General features: G+C 40.9%; 1 protein-coding gene across 8 annotated transcripts in view; it reads right to left on the minus strand.

Annotated features, from left to right (window-relative positions):
* Positions 1-25715, minus strand: part of mark2b (MAP/microtubule affinity-regulating kinase 2b) — a 53642-nt gene that overhangs the window by 18000 nt on the left and 9927 nt on the right. For 5 of the 8 annotated variants that reach the window (XM_083937132.1, XM_083937131.1, XM_083937130.1 and 2 more), the window contains exons 2-15: positions 14356-14523; positions 12836-12889; positions 11624-11672; positions 11330-11395; positions 10850-10920; positions 10375-10431; positions 8133-8369; positions 6326-6445; positions 5051-5153; positions 4786-4898; positions 4417-4491; positions 4067-4124; positions 3207-3358; positions 944-1038 (exon numbers count right to left, since the gene is read on the minus strand). In XM_083937132.1, coding sequence (XP_083793258.1) covers positions 944-1038; positions 3207-3358; positions 4067-4124; positions 4417-4491; positions 4786-4898; positions 5051-5153; positions 6326-6445; positions 8133-8369; positions 10375-10431; positions 10850-10920; positions 11330-11395; positions 11624-11672; positions 12836-12889; positions 14356-14523 — 1418 coding nt within the window. The remainder of the gene's footprint in view (positions 1-943; positions 1039-3206; positions 3359-4066; positions 4125-4416; positions 4492-4785; positions 4899-5050; positions 5154-6325; positions 6446-8132; positions 8370-10374; positions 10432-10849; positions 10921-11329; positions 11396-11623; positions 11673-12835; positions 12890-14355; positions 14524-25715) is intronic. The other 3 variants (XM_083937133.1, XM_083937127.1, XM_083937129.1) reach the window with 2 other exon arrangements.

The following is a 25715-nucleotide window of genomic DNA, read 5'->3' on the forward strand; positions in this document are numbered from 1 at the left end:
CCTTTTTGAATTGTGGTTGTGGCAGAAAGGGGAACTGAGAGGGTGAAATGAGAAAGGGGATAAGGGAAAGACTAGTGAAAAAGAGGGAAGCTTGACTATAAACAAAATGTTTATAAAGATAATTTATTTTTTATTCATAGTTTTTTTTTTAACAAAACAGATTTGTAATGATCCTTTATTAAAATAAACTTCTGACATCTCTTAGTTTAGTTAAAAATGAATTAAACTTCAGGCAATCCTGCTTTTTGTATTTTTATTACCATAAGGTTATTGCCTTTGCGGCCGTACGTTGAGTTTTGCACCTGGTAAAATGTCTTAACATCTATTCCTTTGAATCAAAGTTCATTGAAAAAGAACATTTTATAAAGTAAAGAACAGAAAGAAGGATGAGAGTTAAAAGGAAAAAATAGGTCTCTGTGTGTCAGCATATGTCAATATGCTGTGTGTATGTGAAAGCAGGTGTATGTGTCCGAACCCTGCCTCTGCTCCCTGACTGGAAGTTCTCAATCAGAACATCTCGGGTAATCTGTAATCTACTGGAGGTTTGGCCTAAATTCCCAAGAGAGCCTGATTTCCTTGTCCAGGAAGGCTCACCCTACCCCGGGGGAAAGCTGTGGGCCTCCCTGAGCCAGCTGGCAGAGCCCTGGAGAGTACCAGCCAAGGTCTGGGATTCAGTCTCTGAGACAGCTGTGGAACTGCTTCATTCACAAACCATGGTGTGTTTGTATTATGTGTGTTAGTGTGGAAGCAGCGCTGCCTCGCTGAAAATACTTGACTACTTGGTAATGAGAAAAAAAAACAGTGTACGACTGTACAACGAATGTATGCAATTGTACTTGCCCATGTCTTTTTTTATTGTGTGTAAAAATGTGTGTGTGTGTGTGTGTGTCCGTGTGTGTTTGTGTGTGTGTGTGTTTGTGTGTGTACGCGTGTGTGTTTGTACCTGTCCTTTCCGTTCTGGATGCCCTGGCCCAGCGTGGCTCTCTCAGTCAGAGGAGAATTCCGACTGCGCCCAGTACCGGTGGACAGGATGCTATTCTGAAGGGAGAGCGGAAGAAAATGGGAAGGATATTAGAAATATAGAAATGTTTAAGTTTGAGGACAGAGTTATAGACTGTGAGAGTGCAGTGCACTAGAGAATGGCAATAAAGGTGACCAATTATTACTGGAAAAGCCTCAAGCCAGATTCCCAATCAGCACAGACGAGTGAACTTAATTAACATTAATTCAATCTTCACCAGATGATGCATTATTTCTTCCAACAAATTCATTTTTCTGCAGCTTGTCAAAATGAACTGCACAACCATACAAATACAAAACCATTTAATTTTCTTTTACAGGCCCTGCACACCTACACAGGTGTTTATCATTAGCCATCTGCTCAGGCTGAGGTCGGGTGGAGCTATACTGGGAATTACACCATGACACCAAGGTCCACATACAAATAACATGATAGAGTTATCCGCCCTAACTGGGTGTGACTAAATAACACTAGAGAGACAGGGATGTCAATCAAAACCAGTCTGCAAACGCCCACGTAGTCCCGAGAAGAGGACTGATCAGGTTACTTGAATGAAAACAGCAGTGCAGGTGAACAAGGGGTGTGCACTCAAACATTTGTTGGTAGGTGTCATATCAGCACTATTTGATGAGTTTTATGTTTGTAGTTGGCTGTTTAGGAAGTCATCGTACAGCCTTAGGGGTTCATGATCAGTACTGACTGACTGGATGACAGAGCTGGGTGATACTGAGATAATGAAAAGGAAATTTCACAGAAGACATTTTAACATGTCACAGCAGGAAAAGCACATGTGTAAATAATAGAATGAATGGTTGCTGAAATCTATCTTAGCTGCCTCAGTGTCTTGGTATTGTGTATGCTGGCTCATTGTCAAACACGTATCGCTTAATGAGACACTCAACTAGCTAAATCATGTTACTTGGAACACATGCTTTGAAAATGACTTTGCCTCATCACCGACATAAAAACAATGTAACAATATTTCAGGTGTGTGTAGCTAATGCATTTAAGCTGAATAAAGGAAATCCAGAAATGGACTTTAGTAAAAGGCCCTCATTTATTCAATAGATAGTTCTGATTTTTCTTGAAGTAGAGTTGTATGACGTACAAGTCAGTGTATTACTGTACTACAGCAGATGGCTCTTGGCGCCCACAGTTTGCAGAAGCAGGTTGGTTAGTTAGTGTACTTGTGTGATTTGGTATTTTAAAGGATTAGGAACTAAAAAAAAAAAACAGAACAGGGCAGAGTGGGTAGAATTATTGAATTTGTCATGGAGTGTGTGATAAGATATACTTTAACATCCCCTTAGGGACATTTTTTTCTAGACTCCGCCCTGAAGTTCCATGCAAGATAAAAATCATACATGCTTCATAGTAAACATTACAACAACAAATCACCTCATGTAACAATTTGCACATTCACAACTTCAAACAATGTCTGGTGGCTTTGACCAGACCATAGATAACGGCTTCAGTTCCCCCCGTGTAAACTTAAACAGGGCTGTCTGACGGCAAGGTAAAGCTGTGAAAGTATTCTAAATAAAGCATACACTTAAACTGATGGATTTTTTTAAGGCAGGTCTTTTTTAGGTGGTTAAGATACATTTAGCCACTGCCTTCGTCCACAGTAGTACAAGCTTAGCTTCTGTACCTCCCGGCTTCTCTAGACAGAGTGTGTGCCGACCGCCATCTACAGTAATACAATACAGTATACTATGGAGAACTGCCTACACCTATACAACCCCACTTAAAAATAACCATAAACCCAATCAGATGGCATAAACATAACCTTGCACATGTTCAGGCATGTTTCACTATGAAAGAAGGTCATCATAGTTTTAGTGCCATTTATTTCAATTAGTTTAATAAGTAACTAGCATCTGTTCTGATCTTTGGACCATAGATTAAGATAATATATGGCTGACGTTAGCTATCACGAAAGAGCAGCAATGAGTTTCAGAATAAAAATTGGCTTTTAAAATTCTTGTTCTATCCATTCCTTGGATCAACACACTTTTGGGAAAGCTGTTGATTCACAACGACTGCAGTGTGTTTCTTTGTTGGTCAGTGTGTCTGGACTCGGTGATGTGGGAACCACGATATACAAATGTACTCATTTCAATGGCCTTTTCATAGAGGTGAGTGTTGCAAATGTCATGCCGGCAGTGTGGGCGTTTGGTCTTACGGTAGAGGGCGTGGCGCTCTTCTTGCGGTCAGAGGAGACAAGTGGACTGGCCGGCACCTTGGTAGTGGAGCTGCCTGATGACCCTTTCCTCCCAGAATCATCCCCTGCAGTCCGGTTGTCTGATTGACCGCCCCTCTTAGAGTAGGAGGAGCCTAGAAAAAGAAAGAGATGTTCACCATAAAGGCCGTCATTTGCTGTTTTCCAATCTTCTAATACAAATCAGTCACACTTTCTTTTGTGGTTTCCTCTCAATCCGCTCTCCCAATCCTCCACACTTAAATCAATCTTATCTTTCCTCTACTCCTCCCTCTCTTCCTGAACCCAAATCTGTTAAACTGAGCAATATGTTTACAACATCTGGAAAGTAGTAAGGCTGACAGTCACTGGACTCCAACAACTCCAGTGTGTATTTTCAGAGCAGTGAGCTCTTGTTTTTACAGAATAACGGGCAATGTGACATCTTTCTGACTATTGGGGTTTCGGAACTATGGGCAGTCCCCCTGCCCCACAACAGCTGGCTACAAGTGTCTATACAAATGTGATGCATGTGTTCAAAATGTATTTCAAAAACTACTTTGGGACTCAATAGAAACTTGTTACAATGAAGGCCTTGAATCTTTTATTAAATTAATTTCTCCACCTGCTTCGGTGTGGCAAGACTGGGGACCAGCATACATCAGGATTGAGATCATATGATTCAATATAAAACGAAAATAAATGTGTACAATCTGCGGTGTGTCCATCCCTGAGCTCCAGCAGATGACCATCTCAATCTGATGCCAATCTCCGTCCTCTTCTCTCAACGCTCTCTGACACAGGCCAGCTTTGCCCCTTTCCTCTCTGATACAAACCAATCTTACCCTGGTCGGTGGCTCTGCGGTTCTGAGGCTTCTGGTTGGACGACACACTGCGCTGTACCTTAGGGAAGGCAAGATGGACATACAGGTCAGTGTGGTATTCTTTTGTCACAGAGTGTTTACACACACATTGGGATGTAAGTTTGCTAAAAGTAGGCGCTGGTTGCCGTGGTTCACATGAACCTGTATCATGTAGGTCAGCAATCTAAAACCAAAACATAAGCTCCATAAAAGGAGATTCCCAAAGGGATCTGGTAAAAAATATGAGGTCAAGTCAGTGCACTTGTGTCACTGGCTGGAGTTTGGAGACCTCTGTACGCGTTAGCAGAAGACATTATGTGTTCTCATTGTACCTTGTGAGGCGGGGAGGGGGCGTTTATGTTGCTTACATCACTTCCTGGCCGGGGCTTGATGCCACTTTCATCCAGCTGAGGGGGAAAAAAAACACAAAATCCGAATACGTGGTTATCAGAAAGAGACTCAGATAGACTCTGGTTTGAGTTTTACAAACACAAAAGGACTAAAAATAGTTTGTCTTTTAAAGAGGTACTGTTTTGAGTACACTAAAGTGTTTTGAGCATAAATATATGCACCAAAGTTAAAAAATGACAGCAAATTGTATGTTTGAATGGCTTTAAGCCCGACATTTTCTTGTATATAATGATTAACGCTGGTTAGTTTGACAGTCCACTGTATAAAATCGGTGTAACCATGAACTGTACCTCAGAGTTCCTATAATCCAGTAGCAGGTACGCAGCCATCACATCATTGTACTTCTGGTTCACCAGCGAGTCCTGGATCTCTTCCTGAGAGAATCCCATCGTCAGCATGATGTCTGCACACACAAAACCAGTTTATAATTAGAATGGTGAACTTCCTGCAGGTCCACATTTCTCCTTAAGATTAATTATTCTTGTGTGCGAGTGGAGAAAAAGAACATCTCAAGAGTGCATTCATTTATCACTTTTGATTGTGTCTCTTTCCTACCTGTCCTCCTGGGGTCCTTATAATCTGGCATGGGTTCAATGTAGGGTTTGAGTTCTTCGTCCTCGTGGCCCACATTCATCCACCGATCCCTCATTATTTGCTGCTGGGAGCAAGCCACACAGACAGATAGAGGGAGAAATGAGATGTCAAACAAAATCGAGGAGCAAAAGCAGAGGAGGGAGGAGAGGATGCTGAAGTCAACGAAATATAATCAATTAATTCTATTTTTCATCCGTTTATTCTATTAGTCTTGACAATTATTCAGTTTTTAGTGGGTATAGCCAGGTGGGTTTTATCTTTAATATAGAAATAATCTTCACCTTAAGAAGTAAACGTGTGACTTTCAAAACTATAGTCGTTAACTTTCTGTAAAAAGTTTTTTTTTTATATTTGTTTCGAAAGTGTCACCATATCCCAACAGCACATTGAGAGCTAATGTATTTCTACCTCTCTGTCTGCTCCCAATGTCATCTGCTAGATTCCACTGAACACGAGTTACCAACTTCAGCTTAAACTAAAGGCACGGCTACACTGATAAAAAAAAAAAAGGTTAACATTCTGGAAAAGTGAACCACATCAACCCGTTGGCTGCTTAGAAATAGAGAAACTTTAAGGTAGGTGTAAATTAAACAGTCACAAGACTGAATTCTAACACTAAAGCTAGAGTCTTCTTTACAGGGGAGCCATAACATTTAGTAGGTCACTCTAGTAGGAGATTTTATAGTTCCTCAGCAGCAAATGGTTATATACATTGTCTTCTTTTTTTGTGCTAATAACTTCCATTCAAAACCTAGTTATGATCTAATTATCTTTTGTGCAACTAGTAACTAGTTACTAAATTGCAAATAACTCCCAAACTCATAAGTATTTACTATGCCTTTAAAAAGCACTTTACACTTCAGTAACAAACTCACATATGGCTGGTGAAGCAAGTTCAGGTGTACAGTAGTGTGGGACTGTATGTGCTACATACAGTGTTAGATTAGCAAGTAAACAATCCCTGGTCTAGCTCTTAGAAGATGGACAATTTTGGTTTAAGTTTTTTTTCAGTTTTCAAGTATTATCTTGTTAAACATAAGATAATTCAAATCAGGTTCAGCTTAAAAACTTGATAAAAAAAAGAAAAGGAATCACATATGTGAAATAAATCTGAAAACAAAACATTTTTTACACGATCTAATATTTACTTACTATACTTCAATACTTTGTGTCTTACCAGTGTGATTCATGAGTTATTATATTGTGTTTTGTGTGTGTCAATGCAGTGCAGCGCACCTCAAGACTGCCTCTTTTGGAGGGGTTCAGAATGAGGAACTTTTTGAGCAAGTTCTCACAGTCGGTGGACATGTAGAAAGGAATCCTGTATTTACCACGCAGCACACGCTCTCGCAGTTCCTAGAGATGGACAAGAACATGAGAAGTCGGCAGCAGACTCCAAAAAACCCACCTTCACACATACACAATCCTTTTTCTCTCACATCCTCAGATTCTGTCAAAGGGCAGCAACCTCCCATGAGTGTGCAGCCTGCACCCCAGACCATCCAAATGATTCCAACAGAATGAAATGTGGGTCTATGATGGTGTTTATCGGTAACGACTTGACTTGTATTTCATCAGTATATATAGTTGCTCCTGATGTGGCTTGAATTAGCCAAGCAGCAACACCCCCATATGATTAATAGTTCTGTTAAACAAGTACCGCTTTCAGCAAAGCACAAGCTAGTTAGCATTTCAAAACACTACAGTTCTTACAGTGTTAGTTTGCGGGTGACATTACCAAAAGATATTATTCTTACACTTCCTGTCTGATGCTGATATTTTTCAACTCTCAGCATTCAGCAATACATTTTAAAGGTCCCCTATTATGCTCACTTTCAGGTTCATCCTTATATTTTGGGCTTCTACTAGAATGTTTACATGCTTCACTGGTTAAAATAACAAAAGAAAAAAACAAAAGTAGTACTGTCTGTCTGAAACACTCGTTATAACGCCTTTCTCTTTAGGACCCCCTCATGAAAAACCACAGCTTTGATTGGTCAGCGTTTCCATGTAGGTCTTATATTTGCACTCTTGGTGTCTCTGCACCATCATTGCAGCCAGAGAAGGACTGTACAGCACTGTAGCAGCACTTTCTACCTATATATAGCATAGCTGTGACATCAAAACTGTACAGACGCCTTGAAGACACTTGAAGACACAGTGTCTTAAAATGGGCTGCATGTATTTCTCTGTGGATTAAGCATTTTGATACTTTCATGCAATTATATAGCACCTTGACCTGCTTATAAATGGGCTTATAAATACATGGGACCTTTAATAGTATGCTACTGAACTTTTTAATATCAACAACGTTCTAATGGCTGGATTTAACACTGCTGCAATGTATATGTATGTATAAGCTTTCAAGGAGTTCACAGTAAATTGTGAGGCACTAAATTTGCATAAAACTCTAATCAAATTGCAAGACTGAGTGCTAGGGATTGCAGATTGTTCATTCAAAGTGCTGAAACACTCATATAAAACTATATGAGTTATACATTTTTTTCTCTGTGGATTAATTTGACACATTTAAGAGACAGAATACCTTTGATGATAGTGAACTCAGAAAACAATGAGGCTCCTATCTGTTAAATAAATAGTAAGACCAGTAATGTAGGTGCTAAACAAAACTCCACACAGCAGTCGATAAGCCTGGATGGCAGTTTGCAGGCATGTTAATATCAATATCATCACATTCAATGTCATATCGCCCACCCAAAATGTGTCTGCACTTCTAGAGTGACTCATGTGCGTACTGACTGAACGCACTGTGTGATAGGTGGTATGAATAATTGTAAATAACTATAGTTTACAGCAAGCTTTGAATCCTTTCAGTTTGTTGCATCACACCACCAAACCCCAGTACTTGGGTTGGTGATTAATCACTTTTACACATTCACTCTCTCTTCAGTTTAGCATCTTCATTCTGTAGGGCAGAAGGAACAGAAACCAGTAGGACAAATACTACAACCACCCACACAATATAGACATCCACTTATGTAATGCACATGAGCATACAAACAGACTCTCTCCTCTTCCTGACCTTGAGGTTCTGTCCATCGAAGGGCAGCGAGCCGCTGACCAGTGTGTAGAGGATCACCCCCAAGCTCCAGACGTCCACCTCAGGTCCGTCGTACTTCTTTCCCTGGAAGAGCTCCGGGGCGGCGTAGGGTGGAGAGCCGCAGAACGTGTCCAGCTTGTTCCCCAGAGTGAACTCATTACTGAAGCCAAAGTCTGCTATCTTGATGTTCATGTCTGCATCCAGCAGCAGGTTCTCCGCCTGCAGACATCGTGTGGGAGAGAGAAGAAATAAAAACATTACTATGACCAGGAGGATGTGGAAACAAAAATTATTAATATGCTGGGGTCTTTTTTCAGAATACATGAGCCAGGAAATGATACACAATTACATATAAGAGTTGCATGAGGTGATATGGTAATGTGATATTTCTTTTTTCCACATATGGAACCGTTTTCCTTCATAGGAAGGTCAGAGCTGCATACAGTTTAAAGCTAGCTTGTACAACAAAGTTTAACAAATAGGACACCCTGTTATCCAGTGTCAGTGTAACAAGGTTTTTCTCTAACATGCAAATGAGTTTGAAGATAATGTATTCCACAGACAGTTGTCTGAAACACCTTAGCTGGGGAAAAAACTCTGCTGGGTGAGAGAGAGGTTTCTCAGAGTAATGGCCTGGGGCCTACAAGTACCACACAATGGGCAAAGTGAGCTGCCACAGTTTATTCTTGTGCGTGTTTGTATCCCTAAGCCTAAAGTGATTCAGTGAGCAAGGAGGCTGGGGTTGCCTAGCAACAGGTGCGCTCTCCTTTTCACTTGAATACTCTGAATACTCTGCCACTCCATCCTATAGAGAAATCTAGTGACTGTTTCTGGTGTTATTGGAGACTTTTGTGGTGTTTTGGACTCTGATGCACCAATCACTTTGCAGCTAAGTTGTCTCATCGAGCAGCAGGTGCTGCTGTTAGACCCATCCCAAAGCACTTAAAGGCAGGCACTGTCTCACTACTTTTTGCGACCTTCTTGGCAACTTTATTTATAAAAGCTACTAGCGACTTATTCAGACCATCAGGAAAAGGGAGAAATATATGGTCGGCCTAATTCATTCACATGCATGTCGCTCAGAGTAGGGTCAGTGTCTCTCCTCTCATGCAGCAGCACTGTTGTTGTTGTGTGTTGCTGCGGGGGTTAGTGGGCAAAGATGTAGAGATGGCGGCATCGTTAATAAAGTATGCGCTTTCTTCCTCCAGATTACAACGCAAAGGGGGTTGTTCTTAAATTTTTCCACGGTGTGACCTGGTTAAAGAAAATACCGTTTTTAGGCTCCGATAACGCCGGCTACGTGTGGATGGTCGGCCTGACCGATACTAAAAATGTGCGGTTACAGGAAAACGCGTCCTTGTGTGGACGGGCCCTTAGTCTCGCTGTGATGCAGGCTCATCATTATTTGCTCTAGCAATGTAAGACCTACTAGAATTAAGCCTGTTCTGGAAACACAATATAACCCGCAGATCAAGAGTGATTAGGATAATGTGCAGGATTGCATGCATTACAATAATGAGGACAGTCTGTCTCCCAGAAGTCTTATTTTACAATGCTGCCCGTTTTTGTACATGGCAACCATCATTGCCTGCTAAAACTGTGACCTTGGTCCAAGCACTGAAAAGCCAAAAATAAGCATAGCTGGGAAACCAGCTTTGAGATGAGAGGCTCCTGCATGGTTACTCTACAGTAATCATGATAATGTCTTGTCTACATGTCTGCCTGCTGGCACAATAAGAGGATTTACAACTCTGCATAATACTAGGAACTAAAATGACCTGGAAGCATTAGGGCTGTGTGTGTGTGTATTATGTTTCATTTTTGGCACTAACAGACGTGCATCGAAGTCAGGAGGGAAAATATAAGACAGAAGGAGAGGATGGTCCACTGGTGGACACAATGGGAGAATTGTGTAGAAATACAGGTGTAAATGTTCAGATGTAAGGATGTGTGTTTAAAACCTAGCACTAGAACAGTGACTTTATATCATTTTTGTGAATAAACGAGAGAGAGAGAGAGAGAGAGAGAGAGAGAGAGAGAGAGAGAGAGAAGAGAGAAAGAGAGAAGAGAGAGAGAGAGAGAGAGAGAGAGAGAGAGAGAGAGAGAGAGAGAGAGAGAGAGAGAGAGAGAGAGAGAGAGAGAGAGAGAGAGAGAGAGAGAGAGAGGGAGAATATACTTGTTTGTACTTTGACGCTCAATGTGATTCAATAATGTGTGTTCTCACCTTGAGGTCTCTGTGTACTATACACTTCTGATGGCAATACTGCACCGCTGACACAATCTGGAGAGTGAGTGAGTGAGAGAAAGAGAAAGAGACAGAGTGAGAAAAAGGATGACAAGACGGACGGGTTGAAAAGAACTTAAAGCCACAGTTCTTCATTAGGATTTCATCAGCAAGCATCATGAGGAAGTACTAGGGACGGGAAATGTAAGCAATCTGCTTACAGTTTAATGATAAATTATTAATATCATATCAATTATTCATTTTTTGGTTTTTAAGCCTTATTTTAAAAATTGACAAAGGTCATTGCTGTTGCACAGCCCAAAATAAATGGGTTTATAAATTAAGTAAATACTACTTGTAAAAAGGCAATACACTTTTAATGTTGATATAGGATGCTTTTAAACAACAGAAGCACATGCACAAATAACTAGAAAATGACATACACAAATGTGCATTTTCTTCAACACACACAAACCTGTCTGAATTTGGCACGGGCTTCTTTCTCCTTCATCCTGCCATGGGCCACCAAGTAATCAAAGACCTCTCCTGGGAGACGAGAGGAAGAAGAAGAGAGTAGGTTTAGTGCTGGAAGCTGATGCTTGCCTACTTAAAGCCAATGCATTGGGTCAATTGAACTAAGTATTGTCCTTTAAAAACAAAGTATGGGTTACTAAACTTAAATACACATACTTAAAAACAAGTCATTTTCAAATTTACAAAGTCAGTAATTGGCACTGTGTCTGCGATTTAGATGGTCAACAACCACTAATCAAAGAAAGCTCTATAAATGAAATAAAATCAAGATATTTCTGATAACAACCCTTTGTGCTTAAAAAATACTTTAGAGCCTGTACATTAAAAGGTGAGCTCGCATTTTTTACTTGGGAACCATTTGATTCCAACATACATAGTGCCAAGCCTCTGGGGGAATGATTTCACAGTGACATGCACTTACCTCCACTGGCGTACTCCATTACCAGGTACAAAGTCTTCTCTGTCTCTATCACCTCAAAGAGCTTGACTGGAGGTGGAGAGAGAAAGGCAAAGACAGCAGATTGGAGGGGGAAGGGGAAGTAAAGTGAAGGGAGATGGGGCAAAAAAGAAAAGAGTGAAGGCACAAAGAAAGAGAAGGAGAAAAGCAGCAACTATTATTATGATTCAGGTTGAATACATGACCTTGAATCACCACTTAAGTCCGGTGCCCAGTGAGTGAATGCAGCGTAGAAAATCACGTTTCAGGGTGACTCACCTATGTTGGGGTGATTCAACATCTTCATGATCCTCACCTCCCGGAAGAGCTGCAACAAAGGAAATCAGATTCCGATTGGTATTGCCCGTCAGTGTGAATGCGCGTGTTGTTTTATGTATTTGCCCATTTGAATTTTAATCTTAGGGTCTACGGGGGGGAGGAGGGAGGGGGGACAGACATGCTAAAGCTTGATTTGGAGCATCTGGGCTAAGTGTGAGTAGACCCTTATTCAAAAGTTCTACTACCAAAATGTCTTTTAAAAATGGAATTACAATCATTTGCATGCATATCTGCTTATGAGAATACAAAATGTTTGTATTATATATATATGTGTGTGTGTGTGTGTGTGTGTGTGTGTGTGTGTGTGTGTGTATGTGTGTGTGTGTGTGTGTGTCTGTAAGGTAAATAGTTACTATAAATTAACTCCAATTTCCAGTTTGTTCCCATTAGATCCCATGGAAAGTGTCCAACTTTGAATATTCCTGGGATTTTGCAACCCTGCTCTTAATCATGTATAGTTCATGATTTAACTTTTATATCTTTAAGGGCTGCACAGTAATCGCTTCAGTGACAGGTGACACTTCAAATGTCTGGCAAAAAACACTGGACTTGTGGACCGAAGAAAATGTGTAAAACCTCATAGTGGATAATATCAGGAGCCAATTCTGGTTCACTTGCCTCTCGATGTGAGAGTATGTGAGACTGAGTGTTGGCATTTATTGCTGCATTTATGTGTTAGCCCTGTCAGTGTCTTATAGCTTTAGATTTTCTTGCCATGTGTTTCTTGCCTAGTGCATATTCTATGCCTTATGTCTGCGGATACATGAGTGTTTGGTGTGTGTGTGTGTGTGTGTGTGTGTGTGTGTGTGTGTGTGTGTGTGTGTGTGCTGAGTGTGCGAGCATACATGGTTAGAGAGTGTGCGTGTAAGTGAACAGACCCCACCCTGCCACGATCTAAAGAAGTAATTGCAGCTTGTTTCCTGTAATTAAAACTCTCTCTGAAAACTAGACCACATCAGAGAGACAGACAACGAGGGGGGGGGGGGGGCACGGACAGAGAGAGTCCAAAAGAGAGAGAGAGAGAGCAAAAGAGAAAGACATGTGGGGCAGGGAGAGTGACTTAAAAATGACTTCTGAGAACAGGGATAAGAAGGACTGAGGTTTGGATTTTGTGGCCTTATGTGTGTGACAGAGAAACAGAAAGAGACCCACCTTCTGCAAACTGGAGGAGTTGAGCTGCGTCTTATCAATGATCTTTACAGCCACCTAGAAGCAAAACGTTTATTATTCCACTTTTATTCATTAATTACACTTGCTGCATCGGGTTTGACGCATCTCGCACACACAAACCTGCACAGTCATAGCCTGTGACCATAATCGGACACACATTCTAGCTTTTTGGAAACATCACATACGCAGAACGATACAATCTCACAGATTTCAGTGATAAACACACAATCACAGCGGGTGAAAGTTGCATAATAGGGTAGTTTACAGACAGAGTCACACACACAAAGCTGAAGCATGGTTTTTACTCATGCCATAATGAGGTCTATAGTTCATAATCCAACAGTGGACACCGACGAGGAGGGGGGAGAGAGAGAGAGAGAGAGAGAGAGAGAAAAGACAAGAGGGAAACTGAAAATGGAGAAAGACAGATGGGAGATATTCAAAGTGAGAGATGTAGAAAAGAGGGGATGAAGAGAAAGGCAAGGGAATCAAATAATTATGTTTTAACAAGGACACAGAAAAGGGAGGTCTATGTCTCGCATATCTGTCTTTCGGTGTCAACCAACTCTTTCTGGTTGGGCTTGTCTGTCTGACTCTTTCATGCCCTCTGACTCTCCCTTGTTTTCTTTGTGTGTGTGTGTGTGTGTGTGTGTGTGTGTGTGTGCCAGCGAGTCACATGGAGTGTTATCAGGGTGTCAGGCACAGAGCTGTCACACATTGACAGAGCCCGCCCACCTCTCTCTAACACACACACACACACACAGACCAAGAGTGTACTTGACTGGGCCTCAGACAGACCCCAGCATGGGCTCACTGCAGACACAGCTTTTCCCTTAAAGAGACAGACCACCGCGTTACATCACATCTGGAATTCACAGTAAGCCAGAGACATTTAGGCTTCTCTATTCAAGCTGACAATGGCGATCTAATCTCCTGCAGCAGATGTACCATCTCCAAAGCCATGCGAGCCCAGGATCAGACCAGACCTACTGTGTATCACAGCATGATATCCCTCCTCTATCCTCAGCAACCAGGAAGGAAGATTAACGTTTAGTCTAAACATTTAGTTATTTTCCACTTCTTTTTTATTTTAATTAAAAAGAGACGGATGATTCTTTTCTACTTCAAATAGGTTTTGGCAAAAAGATTGAAAGCAGTTTCCCCACCTGTTAAGAATTCATCATGGCATGTCACTTTGTTTTAAGCAGAACTTTCAAGCCGTTTGGTGTATGGTTAACTTATTTTTTCAGACAAAGGCTTTAGATTTCTTTATGTGCTAGGAAATAGGCCCAAATAAGCTTTCCTAGCACTGTTGGTGTTTGTTATAAACAAGCCAGTTTCTAGTTAAATAAAGAGTCAATAATAAAGCATTTTTCCCAAAACGTGACTACTTAAGTAGCTAAGAATAAAAGTCTAAAGTTCAGAAAGTCAGGGCGACTCCGGAAACAGAATAGATATAGATAGATTAAATCTATCTAGCGTGTGTGTGTATGCATTCCTACCTCTTTTCCGGTGAGGACGTGTCGTGCCAGTTTGACCTTGGCGAAGTTGCCTTTGCCGATGGTTTTTAGCAACCGATAGTTACCAATGTGAGGCTGCTCATCTGATGTGGTCGTGGCAACGGAGTTCCGACATCGCGGCATGCTGGAGCGACCAGAAGACTTGGTCTCCTGAGAAGAGAGAAGGGAATATGTAAGCATAAGAGGACATGATGACTTGTAGGCAGAAAGTAGTTGAACATGACAGTAGAACTATGTCAAAGGAAAAAGAAAAAAGGAAAGCGCTATCAGATTTCCTGAACACTGTTAAAACCGTACCTATATTTATAAGCTTTGAATATCCTGTGATTAAATGCCCCATAGATTTAGAGCCTTTGACCTCATGTCCATTTTATGTTGAGCGTTACGGAGGCCCATTTATCTCTTAAAATTGTGGAGTTTCATTCAGCTGCAGAAGTGATACAGCTAACAAAAAACACATTAATAATATGCTTTTAAAAAAATCATGTTGGGTAACTATATTGACCTCGCCATGGCTGCCTAATAGAGAGATAACACCATATTTTAACAGAACAGACAAAATCTCATTAAAATTCTGTTTTAACATCAATTGCTGTGACACGGAATCTTCAAAGGATTATGATGACTTCACTATAAAAGACACTTTCCGATATATTGATGTAGGTTTAAAATGCACTTTGGGTGGGCTGTATGACGGAATTGCTGTTCTATGCCCTGCACAGCCGTTTTTTTCCCTCAGCCAAATCCCCCTCTTTGTCTGCCTCATGCCTGCCCTAAAGACACGCCAATCAACCAATCACAGCGAACTACAGGCAGTGCCATGGATGTCCCATTCCCGATCATGTGTAATTCAGAGAGTAGTGGGAAGAAAATAAAAACAAAACTACTGTGTCCTAATGGCACGTGAGCGTCAGACTATTGCATTGCATCGACGCCGTCAGTCCACACCTGTAAAATATGCCCCTGAAAAAATAGGTATATGTCCCGTGCACCAGCGTTCTTCTAATGTGTTTAACTAGGAGTGAGCGCCGTCACTTCACAGAGGCCCTCTTCTGCCCAAACTTGCCACACACAGTCACGCAAGGTTCGCTCATCGGATGGAAACACAACAAACCTTTTGAACCACCTAAAGAGACAGCATCCTAAACAGTCTGCTGATAGTGAAATGGCGAGGCCAGCCACACCATAGGAAGCAGGGGCAAAAGGTAGCTTTTGGTAGCTTTTTGTTAAATGTCAACTGTACTTGGCATGCTAATTCAAATCTGTTCAGAAAGGTTGTTTGGCCTAAATACTTTTATCTTATTTTAAGTCTATGTATTTACTAAGAGAAATACACTGCACTGTTCAGTAACTTACGAAATAGGTCACAATCAATGTAAGAAAAAAAAGTGATAAAATTGTGAATTTACTGTAAAGAAATCGTGATATTATGTCCAATTTAAAATGAGCACGAGAGAACAACATTGTCACAGTTTTAATGAAACTGTTAACTATTAAATGTAAAGTCAAAACAACAAGTATTGTAATGTTCATGTCTACTGTATTCAGGATTTCAGATGGGCCATTCCAGATTATACTGGCACAAATGCCTTCAGTTGTTAGTGGATGGATTAGAAATGGTCAGCAGAGAATTGGTCTAGGTTACAAGATCTGCATTATAGTTGGGTGGCAAGATTAAGACGGAGATTTGGAAAGGACAATCAGTTTCTCAGGCTTCTGGAGAGACTTGAACAGTCAAATAAGACACAAGCGGGTTCGTTAAAGAAAAGAACAATTAGCTCAAGCTTTTTAAAATTGTCAGTTTTATTTGCCATGAACAGCATTATGGGGAAAACAAACAGCTCACGGCTTTACAGACAGAAAACTGTGAATTACTGGGGAGCAAAAGCACCGATTACAAATAAGGGATGTACAAAAAACTGCAATTTTCTTCCATCCTTTGTCTCATTAAACTTGTAGTTAAAACTCTCACTACCACTTATTATAGCAGATTTGTATTTGTTCCACTGTTTCTAAGATTTCCCAGTAACAATAAAATGTATAACTTTCCTTTGCTGTGCGATTTCACTTAATATTTGGGTATGAGCACATTTCACACATGCACTGCAAACCTGAAATTATCTGAACATTAACTGGTATGTGTGAAGGCATCATGGACATCTGGACATCAAACAGAGTTGATGAGGGCGGCAATCTGGCGACTTCCCAAATCCTCATCCCTTCTATAGAGAAATCTAGCAACTTTTTTTGGTGTTACCGGAGACTTTTTTGCCGTTTTGGACTCTGATGCACGAATCACTCTGTAGTTAGAGTAATCAACGAACAGCGGGTGCTGCTGTGTGCCCCTTTCCCGTTAGCACTCGCAGGCAGTGACTTTATTCATACAAAGCTACTAGCGACCAATTTACCAACTTATTCAGAAAATCAGTGAAAAGGGAGAAATACATGGCCGTCCTAATTCATTCACATGCAGCCGCTCAGAGTACAGTTCAGTGTGTGAGTCTGTGTTTATCTCCACGCAGCATCACGGTTGTTGTTATGTGAGACCGCAGGGGTTAGAGGTCGGAGCTGGGTCGACACCGTTTAACAAACTATGCCGATTCGCTGTATATACGTCAACGCCACGGGGGCCGTTTTCAAATCTTCCCACTCTGGGTCCCAGTTTCAAAAGATACTGTTTTCAGGCTCCGATAACGCTGGCTGCGTGTGGATGGTCGGCCAAAACGATACTAAAGTTGTGCGGTTACAGGAAAACGTGTCTTCGTGTGAACGGGCAATCTTGAATAATCTCAGAGAGAGCCCATGTGTTAATAAAGGGGTTCATTCTCTGGTGTATCCACGGAGTTGAATGGATTGTCTTGATTACGTTTATGTCATCCGTCGGCCAACAGTGGCGAAAAACAAGAAGAAAAAGGGTGATTTTCAAAAAAGACAGCAGTGAAAATGTCTCATTGACAACCCATGATTCGGGAACTTCTGTCATTAACAAAAGACACCAAAATCATCAGACAGATTCCGAGTCATGTCTTCCCTCCTGCACGTTCAGACTGAGAGGCAGTTTGGAGTATTTTGCCAGGTGTTTATAGGTCTGATTTTGTTACCATGATAGCAACACAACCCTGCAAAAAATGACCAAGTTTGAAAATCAGTGGGATCTGAACAAGGGGGCTAGAAGTAGTGTGGTAGGAAGTACGGAAGGGGTCACTGCTTCACCCCAGGCGGGAATTGGTGTTGGGGCTGGTGTGCACCACCGCAAGATGGTCTCTCGTTTTCCTGTCATGTTTCACACTGCAGCCAGTCATGGCCCACACACAATAGTCATCATTTGGTGAGATATTCATAGTAGGCTTCAGACAAATCAATAATAATAAATAATAAAATTGTATTACCTCTGGTTAATTGACTATCTGTGCGACTACCAGTTTAACCACAAGGCCAGTTGTGTATGAAGTTATTTTAATTGTCTCTTTATATGGTAGTATGGAGTAAAGTTGCTTGAGTTCATCTTAGAGCAGACAGTAGGCCTTTCGAGTCATACACACACACACCCACAAAAAGAAAACAAAACCTTGCTGTGCTGGCAAGTCTTGCATGGTTGGCAACTGTGATTGGGTTTCAACTCCAGGAAAGGGTCAGAGCAATTGTGCTTGCGTGTGCGTGTGCGTGTGTGTGTGTGTGTGTGTGTGTGTGTGTGTGTGTGTGTGTGCGTGTGTGCATGTGCGTGTGTGCGTGTGTGTGATCTGAGCGGACAGGTGACAGGGATCAGGGTCAGAGGAGAGGACGACTGGCTCCAGAGTGACGAGACGCAAACACACACAAGGGTTATGGCACAAACACCAGCGCACAGACACAAGAATACACACTGGTGCGGGTACACAGACGTGCGTGCAGCGGCATAAATCACACACACCTCGTGGAGATTTGACACCAATGAGAGAGATGGTCAAGTGAAATTCACACTGTTGGTGCAGAGTGAAAAGGTTCGCACAACTTGTCTCTTTTTCTTGTTCTCGGCAAGTCATTTTATTCACCTAATTATTTCTCTCTAGTTTGAACAAATTAGAATCTTGGTCTGTGTATCACATTACCTACAGACCACATTTTTATCAACATCTTCCTTCCTCAAGTATCATATCTTGGGCCATGGGAAAGAAGGATAACCATGATTACTTCATTGTGTTTGTGTTCTTCTTGCTCCAGATGGCATGATCTAATGTCTGCATCCCAACCACTCCCCCACATCCTCGTGCTGACAGTGCAGACCTGCACAGAGTGTGATAGGCCAGATTAAGCTCTAACACAAACTGGGGAACTGGGATTACAAACAAACAACCGTTAAATTAAACCCGCAGGACAGGAAGGTCCTTATGTGGCTTGGGTGAGGGGGAAGCAGATGATTTTTATTTTTGGATCATGTGGGAGAGGGGAAGAGATTGACAGACAATATGTCATATGGACACAATTTAAGACAATGAGACCCAATCTGACCATACAAACTGATTTCTAGCTCAGTCCTCAAAGAGGTTTTTGTGTTCCAACTCCTTGTGTCACTTGAATTGATCTGGCTAGAGTACTGCTGTCCAGAATAGCTCATGTAGGTCAAATTTCACCCTCAACAAAACATTTGTGTTTCACAAGGCCTTCTAAAAAATGATATTGCGTTCAATGTTGTTTGTTATTTAATTTAAAAAGGTGTGCAAGATGTACAAGAAACAAACTAAACGTTAAAAAAAGCCTAAATATAAAAGTTTATACACTGATAAACACACACTATGTGTAGTCCTTACTCATACTGGAAGAGCAGAGTAGTAATGCTGGGAAACTGCTTTAATAAATGGGACGCATGTATGAAATTCCACCATGTCCCTCTGCATTCACATTAGGGATGTCACAAGAACCGATACTTTGATGCCAAAACTTGTTTTTCTAGAGTAGAGCGGGAACCCGTGATGATTCTTCTGGACCTGACTGAGCAGCATACACCTTTCACTTATACATACTGTATATGTCCATGACGGATAATCCCACAGTATAATATCTATTAGAGATTCCAAGATCGAGGGATCACATCTACTCCGCATAGTACTCGTTTTTCAAAACTTGTTTTTAGAATGCGGTCACAGTTAACCTTTAAGGATATATTTTTTCACAACCACAACTTCAAAACATTGTTCCCTTACAAAATCGTTATTAAATTTACGTTCACATTCTGTTAATGATCAGTCCCGCTGTGGAGAAGAGGCAATCCCCTGGCACAGAAGTGGCACATATCAGCAGGTGCAGCTTTGACAGAACGCTCAGTTTTTTGTACCGGTGGGTTTTCTAAGGACGAACGCATAGCTCACTGAAACAAGCTTCTAGCTCGTTGACATACTTTTTTTTTTTAACTAGTCCTCCCCGAAGAGGGTGTCCAGTGCCTCGACGTTGCGCGTCACTGCTTTCCCCCTCCGTGTTGGCTGGGCCGTGCGCAGTGACTTCGTCATGTAGGTCACACAACATCTCTAGCATGGTGAGGTAAAGAGCCGGTTCCAAAAATCAAAGGAGTTTGTTCCTCGAGTGCCGTTGTTTACCAATCAAGTTATCAAAAATTTGAAACAAGGACTACTCGAGGAATCGATCACTCACACCCATACCTAGCAACTAATGTGTATTTGATGAAATTGTTTACACACAGAGCACACAGTTCTTCATAGATCCAGCATCTTAATTTTGCTCTCCAAGTACACTTGATTGATGCATTTAACTTTTTTCCAAGAGAGCCCCTTGACATCCTAGAGGGTGAAAATTCCTGTAGGCTATTTTTCCATATTCCATAAAAATAAAAAAATGCAATGACTTTTTTTTTCCCCAATATAGTGCAGCCCTAATCATGACCCAGTTTACATTCACTTAAGTAACCCGGGTTGCTCTGGGTTTTGTTTTTTTTGCAGTTACCTGATTTATTAAACCTTAATGGAAACCAGAGGTTTCTGTAATTACAGCAGAATATTAAAGGAACCGGATTTCCCCGGCTATATTTCTTCTGGAGAAAGTTGATTTCCTGGCCTAACTAGGTTTGTAATAGACTTTTTACATATGTGCATGACAAAAACCTAAGACTGGGGAAGTCTGAAAGGAAAGGGCAGAGCTTGTGGATAAAAGAAAAGGTCCTTTCATGTAGTGATGTGTCACCTTATTTTTCAAAACCTTTTTATTTTTAGTCGGACCAAAAAGAAAGCTCTGAAAGTCTGTTTCTGCTGAATGGACAAATTATTAGTTATATATTTGGACACAATGCATGTAAACGGTGACACATTGTCTGATTTCCTGCATAACCTGATTTCTCAGAGTAAACTGGTTTCCGGTGTGCTGATTGACGGGTGAAGATGTCATTGGCAATGCTGACTGAGACAACATTAATGTAAAGGCTTTAAAAGCATTCTGTGATTTGGTTAAGTGTTGATATTGGAAGGGAGAGATCAGCCAAAGACACTTTAAGACATAACTCGAGATGAATACATTGATTTTAGGCAATAACGTGACAAAAGAAACAAACCGTCAAAAGGACTTCTCTAGATACTCCATTTCTCTGAAAACAAAACCGACCAACCACACAGCATGTAACGAATAAAATGCATGACTGAGTAACGGCCTACGAGACTGGGAGAACTGGGACTTTACACAATAGTGTATGATTTTAAAAACTAAAATTCAATTAGTTAATTGAAGGTAATTTACCATATGGTATAAAGCACTATGTACACTCTTGGTGTACTGCAACTGACATGGTCACTAGACAGAGAAAAACTTTAAGTCTTTGGTTAACTAGCGCTTAAATAGATCATCCGCCTTGTCGTCAGCAAGCTTAACTTCTAATATAGTCTACCGACATTATATTGACGCCAATGGTACAAAGAAAAGAGAGCCGAAATTCAAACAAGTTCTGAGCGAGTTCTTTCCACTCTTCAGTCTTCCTTCACTCCTATCCTCTTTCATGTCCGACTATTTTTGTCTTCTGATTCTTCCTTCATTTTTGGGCAGCTGCAGCCTAGGCAAAACCCCCCTCCCCAACACACGCACGCACGCACGCGCGTTATAATTATAGATGTGTTGGAGGACAATGAGTGACATCATTGCTTTGTTCTCACATTACTCTCTGATGCTGTGTGTGACTCATGAATACTAACTTGGAACTGCCAACATACACCGTTTAAGCATATCATTTACTAACTTTAAGTGAAATTCAGATATAAAGTCATCCCAGGGTCTTTTTAGGCAAATTGGGTCATCAAATAAGCCATCAAGACCATTTTTTCCATGAATGAATTAACGCAGATTTTCCAGCTAACAGCCTGCTGCGGCTAACACGGATAAGCTCGGGGCGGCGAGTCGGATGCATTAAAACGTCTTTTTTATCCACCAATACTGCTCCAAATAACACCAAACCTCTGCAGTAGCATGAGAAGAGTCGTGACACATTAAAGGAAGCACCGACAACGTAGTTTATTAAAAGAGTGTTTTGAAAGACTTACCTACTGGCCCCGGTACCAGCTGCTCCATTCAAGTCGATTACTAAATACCAATCCAAAAGCAGTAAAACAGGTAAACGTTGGGGTTTGTGGCAGTTTGGTAGAATGAGATCTCAGAGGTCAGGGGGCGGAGGTTGTGTGTTGCCGGAAGACGCACAGTGAGTGCAGGCACGAGTAAAGCAGACTAGCCTGCGACTTGAAGTGAAGAGAGACAGAATGGTTTGGAGCGCTTAGGCAGAGGGATTACCGTGTCTTCCACAATCCACAACGTTTACGTGTTTTGCTGGTATAAAAAAAATCAATGGGCTCCTTCCTTTTGGATTGTATTTGGTAATCGACTTGAATGGAGCAACTGGGTTACTCGTTTCTATTTACAGCATCAGTTCTCTGAGAATCTCTCTCATATCCAAGCAAATTTTTTTTTTTAACTGAAATGCCCCTAATTTAATCAATATTAAATCGAATCCGAAATAAAATGGGATCAGGACCTTGTGAATATGGATCATATAGGGAAATTAGTGGCGATATCCAGCACTACCAAAAAAGTTTGGCTGGCATGTGTGCTGTACTTACAATCTGTACCAATGTTATATTTTCTACCTTTGGAACTGATTACACAAACACAACAAGAACAATCATTTCATCTGATTCGATTCCAATTTGACAGTTTAGTGAACTGACTGGTTCATATAATTCAACTTGGGTGATGTCTTTTTTTACTTTTTTTCTACCTGTTTATTTCCCATTTCCATTCCAGATTTGTTTCTAGATCGCCATCAGATTTGGTCGTTCTTTGCCCACTGTGTGTAGAGACCATTAGTATAGTGTTTATATCCAGCCCAGCCATTCAGACCCCCTCCCACCACTAAGTCAAAACTCACTGACAAGATGTTTGCAGCTGAGAGCCATTTACTGCCACACTGCAAACACAAGCATGTGCACACCACACACACAGCAGTTATGTTAATCCAAGCCAGTTCCGGTTGTGTTTTGATTCAGGCCTCATTATCACTGACCTTTACTAATCTGAGTTCTTGGAGGAAGCCACTCAGATACAACCAGATGGAATTTTAAACAGCACGGCTCAGAAAGTGACCCGAAATGAGTCGCACATGAAGTGTGTGCAACACGTTACTATCAAGAGACAGCTCAACCCAAATGCAAGATACGCAAACATAGGAAAACATGTTATCAACAGTAGCGAGGCAAGGTAGGGGCAATAAAAGGAGAGGAGTTAAAAAGTACACTTTGGAAAAAGAACATGACAAACCAGGCTAAGCTGAAACAACCAAACCCCATTTACAACATATTAAAAAACAAAATGCTCCCTTCAGCCCTACTTACTGCGAGAATCACATTGATCAATTATCAACTATAATCTGATGAGCCTTCCTGAGTATAATTCTCCCTGTTTATCACTCTGCTGAGCAGACTGCCTCACCTTACACAACCTTATTGTGCAGCGGCAGTTGAAAATCACATTTCTCCGTCATTGTCTAGTTTGTTCGAACCTTGTGAGAGAAGCTGAGGCACTTGGTAAGTGGGAAACGGAGGGATGAAAGAAAAAGTGAAAGATAGCGGAGTATAATTATGCTGTAATTATACGCGATTAAAATATGGCAACTTTCCTGACAACCTTTAGCCAACAAACTGATCTCTTTGGGTGCTATTATTATAAGCTGTTTATGCAGATCAGTTTTTTTGTTTGTTTTTTAAATACCACATCACAACCTCCTGTTAACAATTAAATACATCACACAGTTCCCTCTCATTTCAAATAATTAACTACTCTGTCCCTTCCTGTTAGAGGAGAACTTCAGTTTGCTACTGTAGACTCAGGAAAAGGGTTCAATAGAACACTGAAGACAGCAGGCACATACCTATGCACTTCAGATTGATAAGTGAAGAACTGGCTGAAGACAGGCATTTATACCCTAGGGGAGGTAAAACCATATCCAGATTAATTAAATTGAAGATTAATGAGCTTCTATGTTTTGAAACTAGAGGTCCTAACACTTACACATTGCCAGGGATCATTTTCCCCTTTTGATATTAAGCTATCTTTATATGTAGGTAGGGTGACTAGATGGAGGGAAGCATAAGGAGGGAAACACCAATGGATCATTGCTGCCTTACGAGCATTATGCAAAGGCTGATGAAAATGATTTGGCATTTTTCACGGACGGGAGGCAGACGTCACACTGTTATGTACAACACAGCCATTGTGTTTTTTTTAATCTAATGACAGTCAGTTGACTATGTTTATGACCAACACCACTACATTTTAGTGTTGAGTTTGGACTCTACCTTTTATTGTTCTTTGGTTCTGAATGTAATGTACTGGAGGTAATGCCCACCCCACCTCTCAGATTAGAAAAGGAAAGAAAAAAACATACTTCTCTTCAGGAGGCGGGGTCATCTCAACATAGCAATAATAGTATTAATTCCAGACCAAAATATCGGTTCCATTGGTCCTCCGATAATTAAGGTTCCTAAAGGTAAACACTTGTGTTTCAGGGGGATTTTTTTACAGAGGAGCTGCTAATGAATTTATTCAGATTGCCGCACACTATCTGTAAATGTTTTGGTCACCCATTTACAATGACATGCAATCCCAATTATTGGGACAGCCAGAGCCAGGGTTCATTAAAAGAGCGGTTGTAATATCAGCTACATGTAAGCTTACTGTCAGGCGTGTATGCTGCCTTAACATAACTAATTTAACATGTCATCAGCTGGGGAATGTGTCATCTATAACCAACAACCTGCTCTAATTAGCTGGAAAGATGAGTGCACGATGAGTTCTAATGAGAGCAAGATTCACATTAACTACACATGTCTCTGTTAATTTTGGTTATTAATTAATCCTGTGCAAATGGGCTTAACTTGACTGCAAGGGCTGTAATACTGGTATAAAAGACTTAAGCATTACTTTTCTGCCGTATAAAACTGCAGCACTACTGTTCCACTTAAGCCTGTGAATGTTCTCATTTGTCCAGGTCATCGTTATCCCCAAAGCAGTCCCAGCCTGGTCAGTTGCGTACATGAACTGATGAAGCCTCTTGGATGAGAGGTGAAACGTCTTCCTGGACAAATAACCAAGTCCAGTTGCTTTTGACTGAAATTGCTTTGGGGATAACTGTTACACTTGCGTTACCTGGTGTAGCTCTATGAATTGATTTAATGGTTGAATTTTCATTATTTATATTGATGTGTTGGGCATGGTAAAACCCAATTATCATTTTGCCTTCAAATAAAAGTGATAAAACAGAAATACTAGGAGCTATTTAAACATTTTTTATATTCAATCCTGAAACTCAATCCGATATTTAAAGAAGGTATTTCTCCTCCAATCTACCAACAGACACTATACAGTATTTGAGACAACAAGCTGAGAACAAACATGGTCTTTATTGGATACATAAGACAACCACATACAAAAGCTGCTGCATTATACTGAAAATTGTAGGTGGGAGGACACACACACACCTCCTGACTGGGTCGTGATGGCTGTGTTGCCATGGAGATTTGTCGCTTGCTAAATCCTGCCCCCTTTCTTGATGTTGGTTGGTATCGCTTTCATCCTTCCTTCATTTTCTCATGCTCCCTCCCTCCTCTGTCATTTTTTTTTTACCGAGCTATTTGTGTTTATGTTTCTATTTATATTCCTCTTTAATGGCCAGATGAGTTTCCATAAGAAAAACATATGTGACAGACAGTTTTTTTCCTTAAATGGGAATGTGTAGGGTGCACTATCCTAAAATTACCATACAATGACATCTGATGATGATAAAAAACGCCAACTTAAAACAGAAGCAACTTTTACGTTGTTCT

The sequence above is a fragment of the Echiichthys vipera genome, assembly GCF_963691815.1.
Source record: "Echiichthys vipera genome assembly, chromosome: 22".
Classification (NCBI taxonomy): domain Eukaryota; kingdom Metazoa; phylum Chordata; class Actinopteri; order Perciformes; family Trachinidae; genus Echiichthys; species Echiichthys vipera.